Genomic DNA, 21,721 nt, shown 5'->3' on the forward strand with positions numbered 1-21,721 from the left:
TGAGGGTACCATCTCTGCCCATGGGGCAACTAGGTGACCCACAGAGTCCTGAGACTTGAGTCAGGAAGACCTGAGTTCAAATCTAGCCTGTATGATCCTGGGGCCAGTCACTTATCTGAGTTTGTATCGGTTTCCTCATCAGTAAAATGAGTTGTAAAAGGAAAATGCTCAAGTAGCTTTGCCAAAAACACCCCAAATAGGGTCATGAAGAATCACATATGACATGACTGAAAATGACTAAACAACAAAAATCTCTGCCCACAGGGAAGAGTAAAATATAAGTGGCTTGCATCAGGAATGTCCAGTTAAGTGATCCTTCCCCAGTGATCCTTCCACTGAGATTTTATTTCTTCTTTTTCTCTTCCTCATTGTCCAAACATCACTCATCTTCTGCCGCCTTAGCTATTTCTATCTGTATTTCTTCACGGCTTTTCCTCTATCTGCTGTATCTCTCCCTCTGACTTCCTCGCCATGATTCAGTCTTAGCAGAAGAAAAGCTTTTACAGAAAGACAAAGAAGAACTTCTTATTTCTCTTTCATAAGAACAGCTCAGAATGTTTTTGTGGTCCCAGTCTGTGATTTTATTGATTCATAAATGACTGAATCATACTATTCAAAGCTTTTCAAGCACTTCTTTTATCTTTGGACAGAGATAAAACATGGAAAATTTCTCTTCCAAAGTATAATTTTTTCATAAAATTATAGGCAAGTGAAAACAAGCATGTATAATGGAAGTTGTTATACAGTTCTAACTATTACCTTCAGTATCACGAAGGCTATAATTTTGAACCCATTTTAAGTCAAATGTCTGTATAGGTCACATCATGGCCAGGTATTGGGGCCTGCCTGGGACATACCATAACTAAAAATCTGTGCTCCTTAGAAAAGCAGCATGGAACACTTTCATTTATATCTTTTGGTTGGGGATGGAGCAAAGACTCTAGGAAGACAGTATAAAGTAATTATTGAGAAGGCTGTTGTGCAGAGAAATGGGGGTAGAAGCAGAGAAGAGCAGGAGAGAACTGGACCCCAATGTGCCTTGTGTATATTTTACTATAAAAATTCCATGATAATCTTTGCTATTTCTATCTTGATGAAAGAGTAAAGTTACTTTTTCTTTACATAAACTTCCTTCTCTGTGAGTGAACTTAGAGTTTCATTCTTTTTAAATCCAAACCCTCTAAATCTAGCACCCTAGGACCAACCCCCAGTCTCCCTGTCCTAGGTATTGTTTCGGCTGTCCCTTCAAGGATGAGATTATATAATTGTCTACTACTTCTTCTATCCTAGTTATTGTTCCAACTATCCCTTCAAGGATGAGATAGTATAATTCTCTACTACTCCTTCTGTCTTCGTTATTGTTCCAGCTCTTCCTTCAAGCATGAGATAGTATAATTCTGTACTACTTCTTCAGGATGATCAGAAGGCTCTTCTTTAAGTTAGATTTATTCTGATTACCTGTAAAATGAGAGGGCTTAGTCCATATGACTTTTAAAAATTCTGCTCTAAATTCATGATCCTAGAGCTCTCCATGAACCCCATATGACTTCTGACTCTCTAATCCCCTGAACAAAGATTTTAAAATAAAAATGAAAAATGTTCTGCAAAACCAATCTGTTCATCAGCCCTTTGTCAGAAAAAGCAATCTTTCACATCCCTTATCCCATACTTCTGCAGAATCAGGTGAGAGGTATATTTTCTTAACTTTTTCTGGGTTCAGACTTGGTCATTATTGGTATCTAGCAGAGTGTGGGGCAGCACATCCCCTCCATGCTCCATGTACGGCTACCATTGACTTAATTAGATGGTTATTCTGTCTCATTTTTCCCCTTCCCATTTAAATTGTAGTAGTTTGGTTACATGATTCTCTTGCTTCTACTTATTTTGCTCCTAATCATTTTATGCAAGTTTTCCTGGGCTTCTCTGAGAGTTATTGTTTTTGTCACATTTTCCTGAGCAGCAATATTCTGTGGGATCCCCGTACCATGATTTATAATCCACTCCCCACTGTGTTTCTAGTTCTTTGCCACCCGTGGCAAATGCTGAATATTTTGGCAATCAAGAGGATGATGGTAGCTTTGGAAGGGAGGGGGAAGAGTGGTAATCGGGAAGGATCTGGGAAAAGCTAGCTGTGCCTTTTAAGGAAATTGGGATTGTGGTCCTGGGCAGGCGAAGGAGCAAGTATATATTATGTAGGATCTCTAAACATTTGTGAGAGAAAGACTTCCACACAGGTCTGATGTCATTGGCAGTTTCTCAGGCCCGGTCCTGGCTTGCTTGGGCTTTGAAGACACAGAGTGTCTGACTCCTATCCCGGAACTCTTAATAGTCAGATTTTTCTCATTTTATGTTTTGATGAAAACCAGCACAATTAACTCCACCCTTCTAGGGAATTCACCATCTTTGTGAGTCTCAGAAATGCCGGTTTCCAGATCTCAAGGAAGAGACTGTCGGGACGTTCCTAAATGAGCTCCGGAGACTCCATCAAGAGGCTTTGCCACTTCCACGCCATTGCCAGTTTAGGGCTCAGGTATTATATTTGACACGCCTCAGAGTCCGTTTCCTCAGTTAATAGAGTGTACATTCGCATCCCCGCAGCCGCATGCAGGGGACCATCCCTGCCTCTCCTCCGGATTCACTCAGGATTAAGTGGATGGGGAAGCGGCTCCACTGCCACGGCACAAGTGGCCATTCACCGGATCGCCATCCCTCTCACCGGCAGCAAGGTGAAATCCTACAAGATAAAGCGCTGACCTAATTAGAACCAAAGAAAAGAACTAGGACATGGAAGGATCTGTTTGAATGCCGATTAAGATCCAAGGAGAAAAACTCCTTGCAATGAAGGTCCAAAAGGCTTGGGATGGCTTCCGAATGGTTACCTTTATTGATTTGTACAGTCCTTCTGAAATTGTCAAACAGATCATTTCTCTCAGCATTGAACAGGTGTAGAAATTGGAGTCACCATTGCAGGAGCCTAATCAATCACCTCATAATAAATTGATTGCTACTATTGAAAAAATACATTCAGGCTCTCACAGTTATTGCAATACACTGAGCTCCATAGAGACAGCACAGGGACAAATAGGAGTCAGACCGGCACTGGATTATTCTGCATGGCGCTGAGGGAAAGTCATCAAAAATGGGCAAAGGTGATCCTAAGAAGCCGAGTTGGAAGGTTCAAAGGCTTGGGATGGGTTCCAGAGGATGATTATTCACAAACACCTTATTGATTTATACAGTCCTTCTGAAACTGTCAAATGGATCCTTTCTATCAGCATTGAAGAGGTAGAGAAATTGGAGTCACCATTGCAGATGCCTAATCAATCACCTCTTACAATACATTGATTGCAATTATTTAAAAAAAAAAAAAAAAAAAAAAAGATTCAGGCTCTCACAGCCATTGCCGTACACTGCGCTCCATAGAGATAGCGCCGGGATAAATAAGAGAAGGGCACTGGGCTACTCTGCATGACGCTGAGGGAAAGTCATCAAAAATGGGCAAAGGTGACCTAAGAAGCCCAGAGGGAAGCTTCAAAGGCTTGGGGGCGGATTCCAAATGGAGTAAAGTTACTTTTTCTTTACATAAACTTCCTACTTCTGTAAGTGAACTCAATGTTTTTTAAATCTGAAGCAAATCTAGCATCCTAGGACAAAGCCCTAATTTCCCTGTTCTAGTCATTGTTCTGGCTGTCCCTTCAAGGATAAGATAATATAGTTCTCTACTACTTCTTCAAAGTGAACAGAAGGCTCTCCTTATTGATTTGTACAATCCTTCTGAAATTGTTAAATAGATCATTTCTATCAGCATTGAATGGGTGTAGAAAGTCACCATTGCAGATGCCTAATCAATCATCTTTTATTATTGCAGATGCCTAATCAATCACCTCATAATAAATTGATTGCAACTATTAAAAAGAAATAGATTCAGGTTTTCATAGCCATTGCAGTACATTGAACTCCCTAGAGAAAGCACCAGGTAAATGAGAGCCAAATAAGCAGCGGGCTACTCTGTATGGCACCGAGGGAAAATAATCAAAATGGGCAAAGGTGATCCTAAGAAGCCAAGAGGGAAAATGTCTTCACATGCCGCCTTTGTGCAAGCCTGCTGGGAGAAACATAAGAAGAAGCACCTAGATGCTTCTGTGAATTCAGAATTTTCTTTAAAAAATACTGTCTGCTAAAGAGAAAGTTAAATTTGAGGACATGGTAAAAGCTGATAAGGTTCGTTATGAAAGAGATACCACCTAAAAGAGAAACAAAAAAGAAGTTTAAGGACCCCAATGCACGGAAGAGGTTTCCTTCTGCACTTTTCTTATTCTGTTGTGAGTATTGTCCAAAAACCAAAGGGGAGCATCCTGATGTGTCTTATTGAAGATGTGGCCAAAAAAAAAATTGGGAGAAATATGAAATAATACTGCTGCAGATGATAAGCAACCTTATGAAAAGAAAGCAGCTAAATGAAGGAAAAATATGAAAAGAGTATTGCTGCAAACGGGACTAAAGGAAAACCTGAAGTGGAAAAAGGGAGGAGTTGTCAAGGCTAAGAAAAGTAAGAAAAAGGAGGAAAAAGACAAGGAAGAAGATGAAGATGAGGAGGATGAGGAAGGTGATGATGATTATGAATAAGTTAGTTATAGAGCAGTTTTTTTTTTCTTGCCAAAAAGCATTTAACTCCCCTGTACACAACTCATTCCTTTTGAAGAAAAAAAAAATTGAAATGTTAAAAAAAAATCAACATTCTAACTTCATTTCATTTAAGGGTGTTTGTGGTCGGGCTGATTCCTCATCTTCCTTTACTAAAATCTAATCATTAGGAAAGCCATGGAAAGAATGCTGGATTTTGAGTCAGATGAAATAGTTGTGAACCCCATCTATTAACTTAAAACATGGGTGACAAATTATTGTCCAACTCTGTTTCTTCATCTGTATAAAGTGGAATTTGGACTACATGATCTCTGAAGTTCCTTCTAATTCTCAATTCAGGACCCTATGAATTATACATTTTCCTTCACAAAGATCCGGATTCCATTTTATTTCTCTGACATGTTTCAATAGCGATGACTTGATCATTTTCATTCAGCAAGGGTAATGAAAAGATGCTTCTTTCATATGTATATTGTACCATGATGCACAGCCAGATTACAAGGAATCCTTTCACCAGGAACAAAATTAGTCCTTCAAGTCTCTCCACATTCCCACTTTTTTTCTGGGGCAAGGAGCCGTCTGGATGATCCCAACACAAAGGACCTTGCGGATGAGGGTTGGGCTACTTTTGGAAGAGACCAGTCCTTCTATAGATCAGGAGCAGTCCATAAAGTTTCCTTTTAGGGAAATAGGCTAGCCTACGTTGGAGACGTGAGTCCTTCTGTGGATCTTGTTCCTATTGTGGATGGGACAGCCATAAAGGGGCTCTGGCAACTAACTCTCCCAATAGAGATCTAGTTTTATTAGAAAGAAGAAATTGTATCTCTTGACTTAGAAGTATTGCTAAAGAAGTTAAAAGGAAGTGAAACTTGTTAGTCCTAAGAGAAAATGGGGCTTGTATTGCCCAAGACCTAAGAATGAATTCCTTTGGGCACAACATTCCTGACTATTACTTGTTTCCCACAGGGAGTTACAACAGAAGTAACCAGGGATAATCTCCCCCTTCCTCTGTTGGCCTGAAACCCAGATCTCTTATATTCTTCTAAGGGTCACTCCTATGCCATCCAGTCCCTGCAGGAATTGTAGCTGGACCACTGAGGGTAGGAAATGCCTCATCCTCAATATGACAAAGTCTTCCTTACCCATTACAGTTCTGTGCACACTTTCCATTCATTCTCAAGACAGATTAAAATTTGATGAAAAAATAAGATTAGAATTTCTAAAATCTATTTTAATCACTATGTGAATTAAGTAAGTCATTTCTCCTGTAAAATAAGGATCATATACCTCTTCCACTCTCAGCTCCCATTATATTAATAATGGGAAATAATGGAATGAATGATGTGAAGATTTTATTTGAACTCATGTTATTAAATATATACAAAAAAATCAGCTTAGCTGTAGAGTGGGGGAGAGATAAACTGATAACAGCTAGCACTGTGTCACTTTCACTGGAACTCCTCTCCATGACTTGTAAATATTATGTATGATAAATTAAGCACCTAGGCAGATGAACTGACAGAGGTTTAGCTTAGGTAAGTCAAAACTGGGATACTGGAGTTGGAAGGGACTGAATCTCTGGGATTAATTGTTCCTAACAGAGCCTGACCAGTTTGACCTTTGGGTATAAGATTTCAGATCACTGCAGCTCTTGGGTGATTTCATCTCAACATGTGGAATTCAATTACACAAAGGACACCTGAATTTTGGTGGATGTTACATGATAAATTGAAATAGATGATTAACATATGTTAGAATTATCTCACCCACATTACACATATCTTTCATTTAGCTAATACCAATTAACAAATTATTTGGCACTTCAGTCACATTAAGGAGTATAATAGGCAATAGATTGCATTAAAAAAAAACCTCTAGTAAGTATTTTTTGTTAGTCATTTTTGTAGTTTAAGATGACAGAGCTTGACAAAAACTGAATTAATTCGTCACTATTAGAAGATGTTATTATTTTGTGTGTGTGTGTGTGTGTGTGTGTTGTGTGTGTGGCGTAATTGGGGTTAAATGACTTGCTTAGGGTCACATAGCTAGGATGTGTAAAGTGTTTGATGCAGCATTCAATTTCAGGTCCCCATCTATCTGCCCCTTAGAAGTTTTAAGGACTATTTAAGTGAAGAATTGAAGTTAAAATATATGAATTCATGCTTTGACTTGGGTAGTTTATTTTCTCAAAATTATCCCTAGATTTTCATACTTGATATTAATTTGGAGATTCTCTCAACACATAGGCAAAATAAGCATTATGAAATACATTACAAAATAACAAAAGCAAACAATTTAATGATTATCAAGTGACAAGATGGAGACTCTATTTCTAAATGTGCCTGGAAACTTGAAAGTGTCAACAGTGTTTTATGATCAACCTGTTAAAAACTGATATACTTATAGTTATTATTTCTTTTTCCTCCTTCTATCCTTTCCACCACCATCCCCAAATATAGAAAGTCTGGTCTGCTGCTGGTGCTCACTGTTGAGTTTTTGAGGGGGGAAATGATTTAGAGAAAAACTGTATGTGTTTGAAATTCTTGGAACTTGTTTTCATTCCAGTTATCAATTCTTTATCATTTCAACTTGCTCCTTTATGATCTTTAAGACCAAGCATTATCTGATTATGAGAACATAAAATGTACTGTGGGAAGCCTGGAGTTCCATTTTCCAGCTTCCCCATTGACTCACTGTGATCTTGGTGCATCTCTACTTTGTCCTGTGGTATTTTGTTGTGTCCTACCTATACTACGAGGGTACAGCAGTGATTAACCAGGTACCCATAAAGATCTCTGAGATTTTATCTAATCACACATATTTCTGCACCTTTAATTATTCAGTCTTGTGATATTTTAAACTAAGTAAACCTTGGTTTCATTTCAACTTCAGGTCAAATGATCACAAAGGTGATTTAGTCCCATGCCCGCATTACATAGATGAGGAGAAAAAGGCCCAGGGAAGTGGCTCAAAGTTACAAAGGCAGTAAATTTTAAAGCCAGGATTCTGATTCCAGATCTTATGTTCTTTTCACTGCATGTTGTTAAGCATCTCTAACACTAAATGTTCCTTGGCTCTTCCCTTCAGCTTGTTTCTAGTTCTACTCTCTACATCTTTTCCATTCTCATTTCTGAGTTTTTCTCTTCCTCCAAGGCCATAGTCATCCATCTCCTAATTCAGAAAAGCTGTCTCCTGTGGCATTTGGTACTGCCTTAACGTCATCTTGGAGGCAGCTTAGGTGGCCACAGTGCATAGAGCTCCAGGTCTGGAGCCAGAAAGATTCCTTTTCTTGAGTTCAAATCTATCTTACTCTTACTAGTTCTGTGACACTTTGTCTCAATTTCCTTATCGATAAAATGAGCTAGAAAAGGAAATGACAAAGCACTCCAATATCTTTGCCAAGAACACCCCAAATAGGGACATGAAGAATCAAATCAGACATGACTGTAACAAGTGAAGAACTGATTTCATCTCAGGATAAATAATCTTTTCCTCATTTGCATCACTACAATTCCCTTTCCTAGATTCTAACTCTTTCTAGCTTATTCTAAGCTAATTTTTGCTTCTTTCAACCGCAATTATACTACAGTATTTTAAAAATTTAATTCCTCCATCTTTATCACAAGAACAGCATGAAGGATTTTATCAAAGGCATCAATGAAATAAAGGTCAACTACATCCATAATATCTCTTTGTTCTACACCACTAGTAGTCCCCTCAAAAAAAAAAAAATAGACTAGTAAATCAGATGGACAGCTTGCTTAGATTTCAGCAAGAAAATTATCAAGTCCCTCTCATTATTCTTGTGTGAAAAATGGAGAAGTAAGCTGCAAAATAGTACAATTATGTGACTGGAAACCGGTCAAATGACTGGTTCCAAAAGATCTCTAACACTAAATGTTCCTTGGCTCTTCCCTTCAGCTTGTTTCTAGTTCTACTCTCTACATCTTTTCCATTCTCATTTCTGAGTTTTTCTCTTCCTCCAAGGCCATAGTCATCCATCTCCTAATTCAGAAAAGCTGTCTCCTGTGGCATTTGGTACTGCCTTAACGTCATCTTGGAGGCAGCTTAGGTGGCCACAGTGCATAGAGCTCCAGGTCTGGAGCCAGAAAGATTCCTTTTCTTGAGTTCAAATCTATCTTACTCTTACTAGTTCTGTGACACTTTGTCTCAATTTCCTTATCGATAAAATGAGCTAGAAAAGGAAATGACAAAGCACTCCAATATCTTTGCCAAGAACACCCCAAATAGGGACATGAAGAATCAAATCAGACATGACTGTAACAAGTGAAGAACTGATTTCATCTCAGGATAAATAATCTTTTCCTCATTTGCATCACTACAATTCCCTTTCCTAGATTCTAACTCTTTCTAGCTTATTCTAAGCTAATTTTTGCTTCTTTCAACCGCAATTATACTACAGTATTTTAAAAATTTAATTCCTCCATCTTTATCACAAGAACAGCATGAAGGATTTTATCAAAGGCATCAATGAAATAAAGGTCAACTACATCCATAATATCTCTTTGTTCTACACCACTAGTAGTCCCCTCAAAAAAAAAAAAATAGACTAGTAAATCAGATGGACAGCTTGCTTAGATTTCAGCAAGAAAATTATCAAGTCCCTCTCATTATTCTTGTGTGAAAAATGGAGAAGTAAGCTGCAAAATAGTACAATTATGTGACTGGAAACCGGTCAAATGACTGGTTCCAAAAGATAATTAGTTGCTCAATGTCAACAAGAATGGAAAATTTCAGTGGAGTGCCTTGGAGATGCCTATCCTTGGTCTTATGCTGTTTAATGGTGACTTGGATAAAGGCTTAGTTAACCGGTTTAGGACATTTTCAGATGCCATAAAATTAGGAGGAATAAGTAATGTGCTAAATAATAGCCAGTGTCTTTAAAGTTCAAGACTATTAGACTGAATACTTTGAGATTTAATGGTGACAAATGAAAAGTCTTACTCCTAGAATTCTAAAAACTTACTTTACAAATATAATAGAGAAGTGAGCCAGACAGGAGTTTGTCAGAAAACTATATAGAGGGCTAGGAAGACTGCAAATTTAATATAGTCAGTTGTGTGGTAAGAGAGAAAGAAGGGAGGAAAGTACAGTGCCCTGGTCAGACCACATCTGGTCTGAGGATTGTGTTCCATTCTGGCCAGCACATTTTAAAGAAGGACATCAATTAGCTAAGGAATGTTCCAGAGTTAGGAAGCCAGATGGAGAGTAGCCTCAAGAATATATCATATGAAACTCAATTGTGGGACTGCAGCATGTTTATTTTGGAGAAGAAAACAACGTGATGGCTGTCTTTAGGTATATGGAAGACAGATTAGACTTGTTATACTTGGACCCAGAGAGTCAGAACCCAGGAATGATGGGTGGAAATTGCAAAGAGGTAAATTTGGATTTGAGCTAGGAAAGATTTTCTAAAGGCTAGGAGCCAGTTTTAAGCATAAGTGAAGCCTGGGTGAGCCCTGATTGGGTAGTCAAGTCTCTGAAGTGTTTTCCAACTTTGAGAGTCAATGAATCTCATATGGTCAAGACCTATCAAATCCATTTGTGATACCAATGCTTTTATGCTCAGTGGACAGTGAAGTACCACCCATATATATGCTCCCTCCAACAATGGAGCTCACAATCTATCAGTGCTGCCCATTCTTATTCACGTTCTTCCTAATATAATATGAAATGGGGATTCATGCAGAGGGCGGTACTTTAGATCTTAAGATACTGCATGGAGATTAACGGAACAAGGTCATCTATCAATTATCATTGTAATATGGGATGGTGACTAGATTTGTGATTTCAAAGGCAGATAGCTCCCAGGTAAAGAATTCTAACAATACAACTTAATGGCTTCTCTATAACTCAGTTTTAGATAATTGATTAGATTCCACAGAATTTCTTACATTTTTTTCTACTCATGTCTCCTTTTTCTTGAGATTTTTACATGACCCCAAGTATGTGGGTATATAATATAGGTATGCAAATCAAACATTTACTAATAATAAATCATAATTTTACAACTCTCATATTCAGTTCCAAGATCCCAAATGGGGTTGCAAACCACAGTTTAAATAGCTGGGGATTATAGGACTGGGAGATTAAATAATTTACCTATAGTCACCCAACCAGCATGAGCCAGATTTTCCTGTCTTGAAGACCAGGTCTTTATTATGCCACATTGAAAAACTATATACATTTTAATATAACTTTCTATTACTATCTTTTTATACTTAGATCTTAATTATGCAGAATTATAACTCACTAATAGCATTATCTCTATTATTTATATGTCTGTTTATTTGTTGTTCAGTCAATTCAGGTTTGTCAAACTCTTGGTGGTCCCATTTGGGATTTTCTTGGCAAAGATACTGGAGTGGTTTGCCATTTCCTTCTTTAGCTCATTTTACAGGAGATTGAGGCAAATAGGGTTGAGTGACTTACCTAGAGTCACACAGCTATTCAGTATCTGAGGCTGGATCTGAACTCAAGTTTTCTTGACTTCAGGTCCAGTGCTCAATACACTGGGCCCACCTAGCTCCTCCATTTATAGAATTATAACTTACTAAAAATAAGTTATAATGTACAAAAGCCTGTGTTTTACTTCTGAGTTGGGTTACATACTATTTCACATTTTTTTGAAAGAATTTATTGAGCATGAGGACATTCAGATAGTTAAAGGTTTCCGCTTAAATTAGGTGGTCAGAGCCCTGGAGTAAACAATGTCAAAGGTGGAATTCCTTTGCCAGGCGGATGAAATCATTTTAATTTAGAAAGGTCAAGGTCAGCCACTGAATCCTGAGCCACTCAGAGTAACTTCGACTTTTATCTTGCCCCTGGACAAGCTGATGCTTCAGCCTCACTTCAATTCAATTCGTGAGCAAATTATTGGTGGCCCTCAAACAGGAAAAGTCACCTTTCTCCAATCACAGTCAGTGCTCTCTGTTCCTGCATAATGTTTCAACCAAATTTTACTTAGTAGAATGTAAATTCCAAGATGGGAGGGACCATTCTGTCAGTCTTTCTAACCTCAAGGATACAGGGTTTGTCATTTAGCTGGTCAGAGTTTATTGAGCGCTTGTATGTGCCGGGTTCTCTATTAAGTACTGGAGATGTAAAGAAAGGTAACATGGTTTTGCTCCCAAGGGACTTACAGTGCAACGGAATGCAAACAACTAGGTACAAACAAGATGAAAGTGAGCTAAATGGGGGTCAGTTCAAAGGGAAGGCACAAAGAGTAAGGAGAATTGGGAAAGGATTCCTGCAGGTGAGACTTGAAGGAAACTAGGAGGCAGAGATGGGGGAGAGAGCTTCAGGCAAGGGCAACACCACTGGAAAGGCTAAGAATTGCTTCTTGGGAGCGGCTTTTTCTAGGAACTACAGGAGGCCACTTCCACAGGTGGAAATGGCCGGTGTAAGAAGCCTGGAAAGATAAAAAGAGGCCAGGTTAGGAAGGGCTTTGAAAGCTCCTAGTGTAGGTACTTTGTGTTTACATAATAGTACTGAATTGAAATTTAAGACAAAGCATATTCTTAGTGGTAATTTTAACAATAATCAACAAATGCTACTTCATTTGAGAACTCACTTTAAAGCTCCACTCTTTGCAATTTTTTTTTAACAGTTAAGATTAGCCATACTAAAGGATTATTTATGGTAATGGAGACCAAGAAGGGGAAGGGATAATAGAGATAATAGATATCCATGGATGCTTCCAAAGTTTCATTTTAGCTAAGTTACAACTGTCCTGCTTAGAGCTGAAAAAAAGATGAAACTAATGGATTTGGGCTAATTCTTTTTCACTCTTCTAATCATATGAAGTTTATTTTTTTAAAAATTAGGGTGGTAAAGGAGGATTAAAGTATTTTTTTAAAGCAAGTTCTTGGCAGAACTGCTAAGAGCATCTGGACTTGCTTTGTAGCTGCTGGGTGAATTCATGGACATCCCGGGATGCTGGTTGGGAAGCTTTGTTCCATCACTTACACATGTGTTGCTGACAACTTTCTCTGAGTCATATGAGGAAATGACAAAAAGAAAACTTTTCCTGAATTAGACCACACAGGATGCTTTCTGTGATAGTTAGATGGAGGCATCAGTATCAAAATGCCTGGTAATTTAGCTCATTTTATTGCTTTTATACGTAATGTGTCTATGAGTAATTATTTTCTCAATCACTATTCACTATTAGACTTCCCGGAAGTCAGCAGTTAGTTATTATCCCTCTACCCCCATATTCTTTGTCCTTAGTGATTGAGATTTCTTAAACGCCTTTAATGTGCTCTCAGCACTATTATGAATAAATCAAAGTCCCGGTACTTCAATGTACAATTTAAGGAAGGGGGGTGGGTGGGTGAGTTTTTGTTGCAAGATAAAAATCTTTGAACAAAACACATATTCTCTCGAACTTCCTTTAAAGCAAATAGCATTGTCACACCCTCCAAGCCCTCTCATTGCTTCCACAGCCAGATGACTCAAGATTAGCAACATTTCTATTCACAAGAAATGCTGGTACCCCAAACCAATCACATTCTAGCCCTCCCCCACTTTCCTTTGGAGACTTTGGCTATCTGGATGTTGCCCATTTTATAGGCTCCAGATGATGTCTGTCCAGGCCAGCGGTTTAGAAGTGGAGGAGATGGGGAGGAAAATTTCCATTTCTAGCCATTTAAGTAGAATGGTGTTGTGGGTATTTGGGGGTAATATAGGATATTGGAAAGAAAGCAAGAAACATCTAGATGGCCAAGTGGAGAAAGCCCCTGGATTTGGAGTCAAGAGGACTAGAGTTCGAATCCCACCACGCTTACTAGATGTTTCATCCCGGGCAAGTCACTTAACCCTGATTGCCTCAAAGAAACTCAGAAAGGGTTTTGGTTTGGAAGCCGGGAGTAGAGCCACACGCTCGGTCGCTAAAACGGGACTAAGTGTGTGATCTTGGGCGTGATAACGCACTTTTGGGGACCATGTTACTTCGTTTGCAAAATGAGGGGATTGGAGAACATTCTCTCCGGGCCCTTCTTGTTCCAACCCCACGAGCCGCCTAGGGCTCGTGTTCAAGTCCTGAGTTAGTCACTGCCTGGCCGTGCAGCTTCCAAGAGTCACTTGGAGTTAAAATCAAAAGGAGGGGTTTTGAACTAGGCAGGACAGGGACGATAAATGCTGCAAGTAGTTGTAGGAGGCTAGACGGATTCCCAAGCAGAGCTGCGAGAGCCCGGACGGGGACTTCGCGGCTCTGGGCCTCAGTGTCCCCATCGGGGAAGGGAGGAGGCAGAATGACCCAGTGACCTCGGACGTCCCCGGCACTTGGAGATCGATGACGGGTTGCCTTTCCTCCAGGTCCTTCACCTTCCCAGCTTCCTAGGCGAGTGGAGGACTGACCTTCGCCTCCGGCATATTGATCACCCAGCCGCGGACGGCGACACAAAGTGGGGCTCACAGTCCTTCCCCCTTCCTTTCAATTTCACAGACCGTTAATTTCTGGGAGGAAAAAGGCGCTCATCCCGAGGATAAACTTCTCAGCCCCCGCCTGCACCCCCTCGGGCAGACGCGGCTCTCCCCGTCTGCCCCCTTCCCCGCGGGGCTCCCCGTGCGGCCCGGCCGCAGCCCCGCACTCGCGCGCGTGCCTCCCCCCGCCGACCCCCGGGTGCCGCGGGGCGGCCGGCCCGGGGCAGCTCGGGCTCGCGGCGCGCGCGTCTGGCTGCCTGGGAAGGAGGAGGGGGCGGGGGCGGAGCGAGGGGGCGGCGTGGGCCGTCCGGGGGCTGCTCCCTCGCCGCGGCGGGGGGAGAGGAGGAGGGAGATGACGCGGCCTGGGAGCGGGGGAGCCCGGGCTGCCGCCGCCGCCTTCGCTGCCCGCCGCTGCTGTTGCTCCGCGCCCCGCGCCGCCGCTTCCGAGGCTCGAGCCGCCGGCCACCGGACGCCCGCCGCCTAGGCGACCCGGGGCCGTTCCTGGCCCTCGCCCTCGGTCTGGGCTTCCGCGCCGGCCGCCGGACAACTTCTCCCCCGGCCTCCCGCCCTCATCCCTCCCGCCTCGGCGCCCGCCCTCCCCGGGCTCCTCGTCTCTTTCTCTCCTGGCCGAGCCAGCGCCCGCAGCCCCCGGCCCGGCCCGGCCCGGCCGCAGCGTGTCAGTCCCCCGGGGGGCGCAGGGGGTGCAATGCGCCAGGCTGCGGGGAGCTCCGCCGCGGCGGCAGCCGCTGCCCCGGGCACCACGTAGAAAGTCCCGGCGAGCGGCGAACAGCGGCAGCGGCGGCATCCGCAGAGAGCCGCGACCCTCTGCCCCGCGCCCCCACGGCACCCACGGCGGGGGTCAGGCCCGCTGCGCTCGGGAGTCGGTCTGCTCGGGCTCCGCTCTCGCTCGCCTCGCCTGCCTACCCGGAGCCGGAGCCGGAGCCGCCTCCTCCGCCTCCGCCTCCTCTTTCTCCTCCTCCTCCTCGCCTGCCCGCCCCCCGCGGGCGTGCTGTCGTCTTGGGCTCTGGACCAGGGTCGGGAAGTTTCCCGGGCTGCGCAGAGTCCAGATGTGTGACCTGATTGAGCCCCAGCCGGCGGAGAAGATCAGCAAGATGAAGAAGTTGCGCCGAACTTTGTCGGAGAGTTTCAGCCGGATAGGTGAGTCTCCGGGGGCTGCCGGCCCACCCCCGGTCTCATCCCCCGCTGCCCTCTCCCTCAGTGCCCGGGTCCTCCGCCTCCTGCCTCCCTTAACCCCCTGCTTTCCTCCTCCGGGCAGCGCGCAGTCGGGGGCGGCGATGCCCGGCGTCCCCGGTCCGGGCTCCGAGTCCTGGGATGGGTTGCCCAGTCGGCGTGTCCTGCTCGCGGGGCTGCACTTGGCTCTCAACCTGGGGAGGGTGGGGCCAGGACCGACAGGTTCCTCCCTCGCTCTTCCCCGGACCCCGGAGGACACTTGATGGGGATTCCAATCGGGTATTTGCATTTGTCCACCCCGCCCTCTTTCCCTCGCCCTTTCCCATCCTCCCCCCAACTGTCTGCCCCGCTCTCGGGTCCTCCTCCCATCCGCACGCCCCCATAAAGCTTGACCGCGGGCCACTGATGTCACCGACCAGCCCGGGTTGGTTTGCTCAGCTTTGGGGATCCTGAAAAGGTGGACACTCCGGGGGACGTTTGCGAACGCTGGAAACTAAGAGCAAGTGGCACATCTAGCGTGGGACCTTTTGTTTGGCACTTAAGGCTTCAGAGAATGCTGGGTTTGCTGGGGACGGGAGCTCTAGCTTTTTGGAGGCGCGAGATACCCACATTTTGTGGGTGCTTTACAACATGTGTGCTCAAAGTACCCATTTGAGTGGATTTCAACTTGGTCCATTGTTAATGACTAGGAGCAACTGACTTCATTCATTTAATTACAAAAAACTTTTTAAGAACTTTAGGTGAAAACTACCATCCCTCCATCCCCCACCACAAGCATATATGTATATATATCATATATATACATATATGATATATATATATTTTATATATACATATTTAAAGCATATTAAGTTTAAGTATTGTCAACAGAAATTGCCCCTGAAACTTAGCAAACTTGGCAAGATACAGCATCTTGGCCACTGGGATCATTCGTCTGCCTTCGGTTGTGCAGACTGCAGGAAAATTCTGTTTTTTATTAAACTGAGCCATCGTGTCCCATAGGAACTAGGTCTTTGTTTCAGGTATTTAATGTCCATGTTGATGAAAGTGTTAAATAGAAAATAAAGCAGAGAAATGTCCAATTCCACTCCTTCCCACACTGAAAGAGAAAAATACTGAAATGCTTTGCAGAGATTATATATATATATATATAGTCTATGTGTATATATTTACCCAGTTTGGTGCAGATATATTTGTGCTCAATTAACTTTTAAAATTTACAAACATTCTAAAAATGTTCAGCTTTTATTTTTTTCTGGCAGCTCTGAGGATATGGGATTAGTGGTGGTGCCTTTGTTTTCCTTTGATTTATGAATAGATAAATCAATTCAGATTATAAGGCCCAATCTACCTTTAGATTCTTAAACTCAAGCCTAGAATTGATATGAATATCCAAATTTTCCTTACATGTAAGTTCATTCATCAGAGTTAGAATTACTTAGAAAATAAAAGTTTCAAGATTAAGAATCAGCATTTGAAAGTAAGTACTTTGGTGCTCAACCAGTGTTTATTATTAATAATACCGGTAATTTAGATTCTACTCCAAATGATCATATAGACTTCTGCTCTTGCAGTCCATTAGTCTAATGTTTTAAAAACATTTTTCTAAGTATTTTCTAATATTAATGACTCTGTTGGAGTCAAGCCAGCTTTGTATTAAATAATTAATTTCAGTTGCCTCGGTAAGAAACTAAGGAAATGAATACAAAAGATAAATTTAATATTAGCTGTGTCCATGTTTAAATCATTTGGAAGTTTTGTTTTTTATTTCCATTCTGTAAGACCTGGATTAGCCAGACTCTTACGGAAGTGGAATAGGGTAGGTAATTGAAATTTCAAGTTTATTGAGGGTTAGTGATCAGAAGTTGTTTTCTAGAATTTCAACCCTTGTTGAGATTTTTTAAAATATATATTTTTAAATCCTGCTTTACAGTATAGTGAATATGATTGATTGCTCCTTGGAGTTCCTGAAGGCTCTCATCCCAAACATTAATTATTATCATAGTATACTGTAAATATAGATTTACAGAGTCTAGGAGATTGGGTTAAAGGTACATTGAGATTGGGTCATATATTAGAAGTTGCTTTTTGGATTGATCCTTGTTACCTATTTATTTTCTTGTAATTTTCCTAAAGTAAAGATTGTGTTGGAAGGTTTTTAGGTATTTGGGTAATTGGAATTTTATTGTATTAAGGTTACATTTTAAAGATTATACTGTTGAAATAGTTGTGAAAGACTTGAGGAAGAAAGCACTGTGAAATGAGGAAAGAAGTGACAGCTATAACTTAGAGTTTTTGGCTTTTTTCCTACATCAAATTATCTTCTCTCTGTGTTTTAGTAGTTCATAGTGGGATCATATTGCTGATACTTTTCCCAGTTCTGCAATTTGACACTCCAGTACCCTTCTCCTTCCTAGCCCAACTCAGATGGGATTATTGCAGAATGCCTGCTGGAAATAGCATACTTCTTAGTTCTGCCCTTTATTTTGTGTGCAATTCTGCAGGGTAGTTTAAAATATCTTGTGATACCCGTAGCATTGTTTAATTGTAGGCAATGACAAATTGCCCAACTAGGAAACCTTGGTTAACAATGAAGAACAATGTTTAAAAGTACTTGCTGTTCAATCAGTGTTTATAATACAGCCCATAACAAGTTAGGAGTGGCAACATGAAGGCCTTATTTGCTCCTCTATTAAATTGGTCCTGCAAGCTTTCCTCCCCTCCTGCAGTAACCATGGACAAGCTGAGATTACTGCCTATAAAAGGACCTATAAAACACATTGATTTTCAAGCGACAGAGCCCTAATTTGTGAGGTCTGCCAGAGTGACTGGGATATCAGCTGGGCCGGCCTCCCGCATAAGACTTGTATAATTGAATCTTAAAGTCACCCATTGATTCTAGTTAGAAGTGTTTGTAGTTTATGGCTAAATAATGTCAGCATTCCCCTCTAATTAGGAATTATTGTAGTTAGTTGTCCCACACATTTCTTTGGTTTTTACTTGATGCCAATAAAATGAGATAAAGAACAGTGAAAACCTACTTTATATTGTTCAAATGATTTAAAATGTGTCCTTGTAAATGTTTTTGGGGAGCCAGACCAGGGTTAGGAGATTAGGACATGTTCCAGGGAACCAGACTAAATTTCTTTAGATTCCTTTCAGGCGTAATTTTGCTATCGAAACAATGTATTGGAGCAGAGAGTGGGACTCCTATGTTTAGATAATTCTTGAGTATGTACTTATTTATTTATTTTAGGCTTAGCTGGTCCCAGCATTGAATCTAATCAGAACATCCTGAATCACTGCATCTTGTACAGTGGATTTATAATTCTAAATCTGAAGCACGATCTAGGGAACTCCAACTATTATCACATTAATTGATTATAAAATTATGGATCAAAATGATTTCACACAGTACCACTTGGAAACAGTCCTACAATACACTAAGAACTTTAATCTGGAAACCAAGACATTTTAATACTTGTACTTATTTATATTATGTTCTTTTAGGAAAGGGTTTTTTTTTTTTTTTTATCAGTAAAAGCATCACTTGGCTTGGAGTACCTCAAAATGGAGAAATTTCCTAATGAGAGGAAATGAACAATTTCCTTAAATGGGTTAATAAATAGCACTCCATTAAACCAGAAGAATGTTGGCAGTTTGCTGTTCCTTCCTATAGTTGTGGAAAATTATGGGTTAACATTCACATGAATGATTAATGACATTCAATGTATGTTCAATAGAGATGCTATGTGAATGTTTAGGTCAGAATTTAGTCATCGAAGATACTTTTAATTCACGGTCCTTATCCTTGTAAAAACTGTCAGAGTGGAGCGTTCATTATTTAGATTTTTTTTTATGAATGCATAGTATTATTCATGTAGGGGAGTATTTTCAAAGGGCTTCTTAGACCTACAGTGCTATTGTGGTAAGAGCAGTTTGTCCTTGTGGGTCCTGGGGCATAACTTGAGAGCTTTTTGGATACCTTTTAGATATGTCTGTTGCCCTCTCCCATTTCCCCTTCCTTACCTTTGTGCCTTTCCATCTGTCTCACACTGTCCTTAAATCCTAGAGTAATGTATGAATAAAAGGGAGAAGAGTGGAAAGAGTTTGGGCCTAGGAGGTGATATAGACATTCCACTGTCCCTCACCTCAGTTTGTGATTTGGGGGTTACAAGTATCATCCCTCTGTCAAAACAGGGCCCAACTCCTCCCTGCTTTTCTCATTCTGTTAGGCCCATTTCCTGATAGAGGATTTACGGGGTGTGAGTATCTAAAAGCTTAATAGGAATTATTGGGACAATTAATTTCTTCTCTATTACCAGTTGACATCCTTTCCTAGTCTTACATGTCATTAACAAGTTGGAGTCAGAATTTTAGTGTGGGAGGGGCGTTTGGAGAGCCTCTGGTGTAACTAAGTCTGAAAAAGAAGGCCTTCTTGGGCAGAGGCATCAAACACCCTTCCCAGGGGCAACTGAACCAGATGAAAATGTGATGGAGAAGTACTTAGCAAAAGAAATCAAAATACAGTCGAACATAGATAACTGTAGGCTTTAAGACTAAATCAATACTTGACTTGCCCAGATTCCCTAGTTCCCAGTTTAGTTTGATGGCAGTGCCCTTCCCCTTCCCCAGGAATTGCTCAACACCCTTTGCTTGTAGACAGTCCATTCCCCTTGTGGATAGCTGTCATCATCATCATCATCATCAACAACAACAACAACAACAGCAGCAGCAGCAGCAGCAGCAGCAGCAGCAGCAGCAGCAGCAGCAGCAGCAGCAGCAGCAGCAGCAGCAACAACAACAACAACAAGCATTCATAAAGCACCTAGTGCCTGAGGCTTTACAGATGTTATCTCATTGGATCTTACTATTATGTTACTTTTGGGGAAGATAGTTTTTTGTTTGCTTTTCTAAGTTTTTGGCTCAGAGCCACACAGGTGGGAAGTACCCAAGACTGGATTTGAACTCGGGCTCTTGTGACTCCCGGCCCAGCGCTCCATCCGCCTTTCCACCTGCGCCCGGAGAGTCTCATAGGAAGTCTTGGGCTGCCTTCAAGCCCTTCCCTGCGGAAGGCTCGGCTGGGCCTGCGGCTGGGTCTTCCCGCATCACCCTGCTCTCAGCGGGAGGTCCGCTGCAGAAAACGGGAGCACCGGAGGAGCCTGCCCGCTTCTGAGGGGCTGTTCTTTTGTGCGGACCCCTCCCCAGCCCCTTCCGGGACGGGGTCGGTCCGCCAGGGCCGGGGCCTGAACGGCGGGCTCAGCGCCGGCCCGAACCCCTCCTCGCCCCTTCGGGCCGGCCTCAGTTTACTTGTTTGTAATGGAGGTGATGATAACTCCTGCCTCGGGGCAGTGGTGAAGATGAGACCAGAACCGTGTGAAGCATTTGGTAAACTCCAAGGGGCTGCGCGAAGGCTCGGGATGAATTGCTAATGCTAACATGAGTAATGACTGCTGCTGCCGCTGCTGCTTCTGCTGCTCCCTTCTTGACTTATGGCCTGCTGTTCCCCCGGAGGACATTATCTGCCGGAGTTTTTGAATATGGTCTCTCGCTGTCTCTGTCTCTGCGTGTTTCTGTGTCTCTGTCTCTCTCTCTCTTCGTGTCTCTCTCTTTGTCTCTCTGTCTCAGTCTCTGTCTCTGGTCTAGCTCCCTCTCTCTGTCTCTCTCCCTCTCCCTCTGTCTGTCTACTTGTCTCTGTTTCCCTGTCTCTTTGTCTCCCTCTCTCTGTCTCTCTCTTTGTCTCCGTCTCTCTGTCTCTCTGTCTGTCTCTCTGTCTGTTTCCTTGTCTCTGTTTCCCTGTCTCTTTGTCTCCTTCTCTCTGTCTCTCTGTCTCCTTGTCTCTGTTTCCCTGTCTCTTTGTCTCCCTCTCTCTGTCTCTCTCTTTGTCTCTGTCTCTCTGTCTGTCTCTCTCTGTCTCCTTGTCTCTGTTTCCCTGTGTCTGTCTCCCTCTCTCTGTCTGTCTCCCTCACCCTCTGTCTCTGTCCCTCTCCCTCTGTCTCCTTGTCTCTGTTTCCCTATGTCTTTGTCTCCCTCTCTCTGTCTCTCTCTGTTTCTGATTCTATGTCTGTCTCTGTCTCTCTTTCCCTTCCCGCCTCTCTCTCTCTCTTCCCCCTCCTCGATTTCTCTCTTCCCTTTCTCCTCTTTGTCTCTCTCCCCTCCCTCTTTCTCTATTCCTACCCCCCTCTCCCCTTTCTACCTCTCTTCTATCTCACATTCTCATTCTCCCTCTTTCATAGGGTGGGGAGATGGAATTGTTCTGATGGGAGATACCTTGATCTCATCTGACATAAAATATGTTATAAAGAACAAATAGCTAAAATGTTTGTGAAACTAGATTGTAGTGTTCTTAGAAGGGGGGAAGGGGGAAATTTTGTTTTTATATAACACTATACCTGCTGTACATTTTTTTTTGTTGTTGAATAAGTGACAAGAATAAACA

At 42.2% G+C, this 21,721-nt stretch overlaps 1 protein-coding gene and 1 pseudogene across 7 annotated transcripts in view; both read left to right on the forward strand.

Moving 5' to 3' along the window:
- CDK14 (cyclin dependent kinase 14) overlaps positions 1-21,721 on the forward strand; it is a 673,115-nt gene that overhangs the window by 49,478 nt on the left and 601,916 nt on the right. For 2 of the 7 annotated variants that reach the window (XM_031939986.1, XM_031939985.1), the window contains exon 1: positions 14,471-15,249. The exons of 4 other annotated variants lie outside the window; for them this stretch is intronic. In XM_031939986.1, the coding sequence (XP_031795846.1) occupies positions 15,159-15,249 (91 nt within the window). In that variant the 5' untranslated portion in view covers positions 14,471-15,158. Of the gene's footprint in view, positions 1-14,469; positions 15,250-21,721 lie in introns of those variants that run through there. One more of the 7 variants, XR_004229802.1, reaches the window with a different exon arrangement.
- On the forward strand, positions 3,325-4,831 carry LOC100921008 (annotated as a pseudogene).

The sequence above is a fragment of the Sarcophilus harrisii genome, chromosome 5 (genome assembly GCF_902635505.1).
Source record: "Sarcophilus harrisii chromosome 5, mSarHar1.11, whole genome shotgun sequence".
Taxonomy (NCBI): Eukaryota; Metazoa; Chordata; class Mammalia; order Dasyuromorphia; family Dasyuridae; genus Sarcophilus; species Sarcophilus harrisii.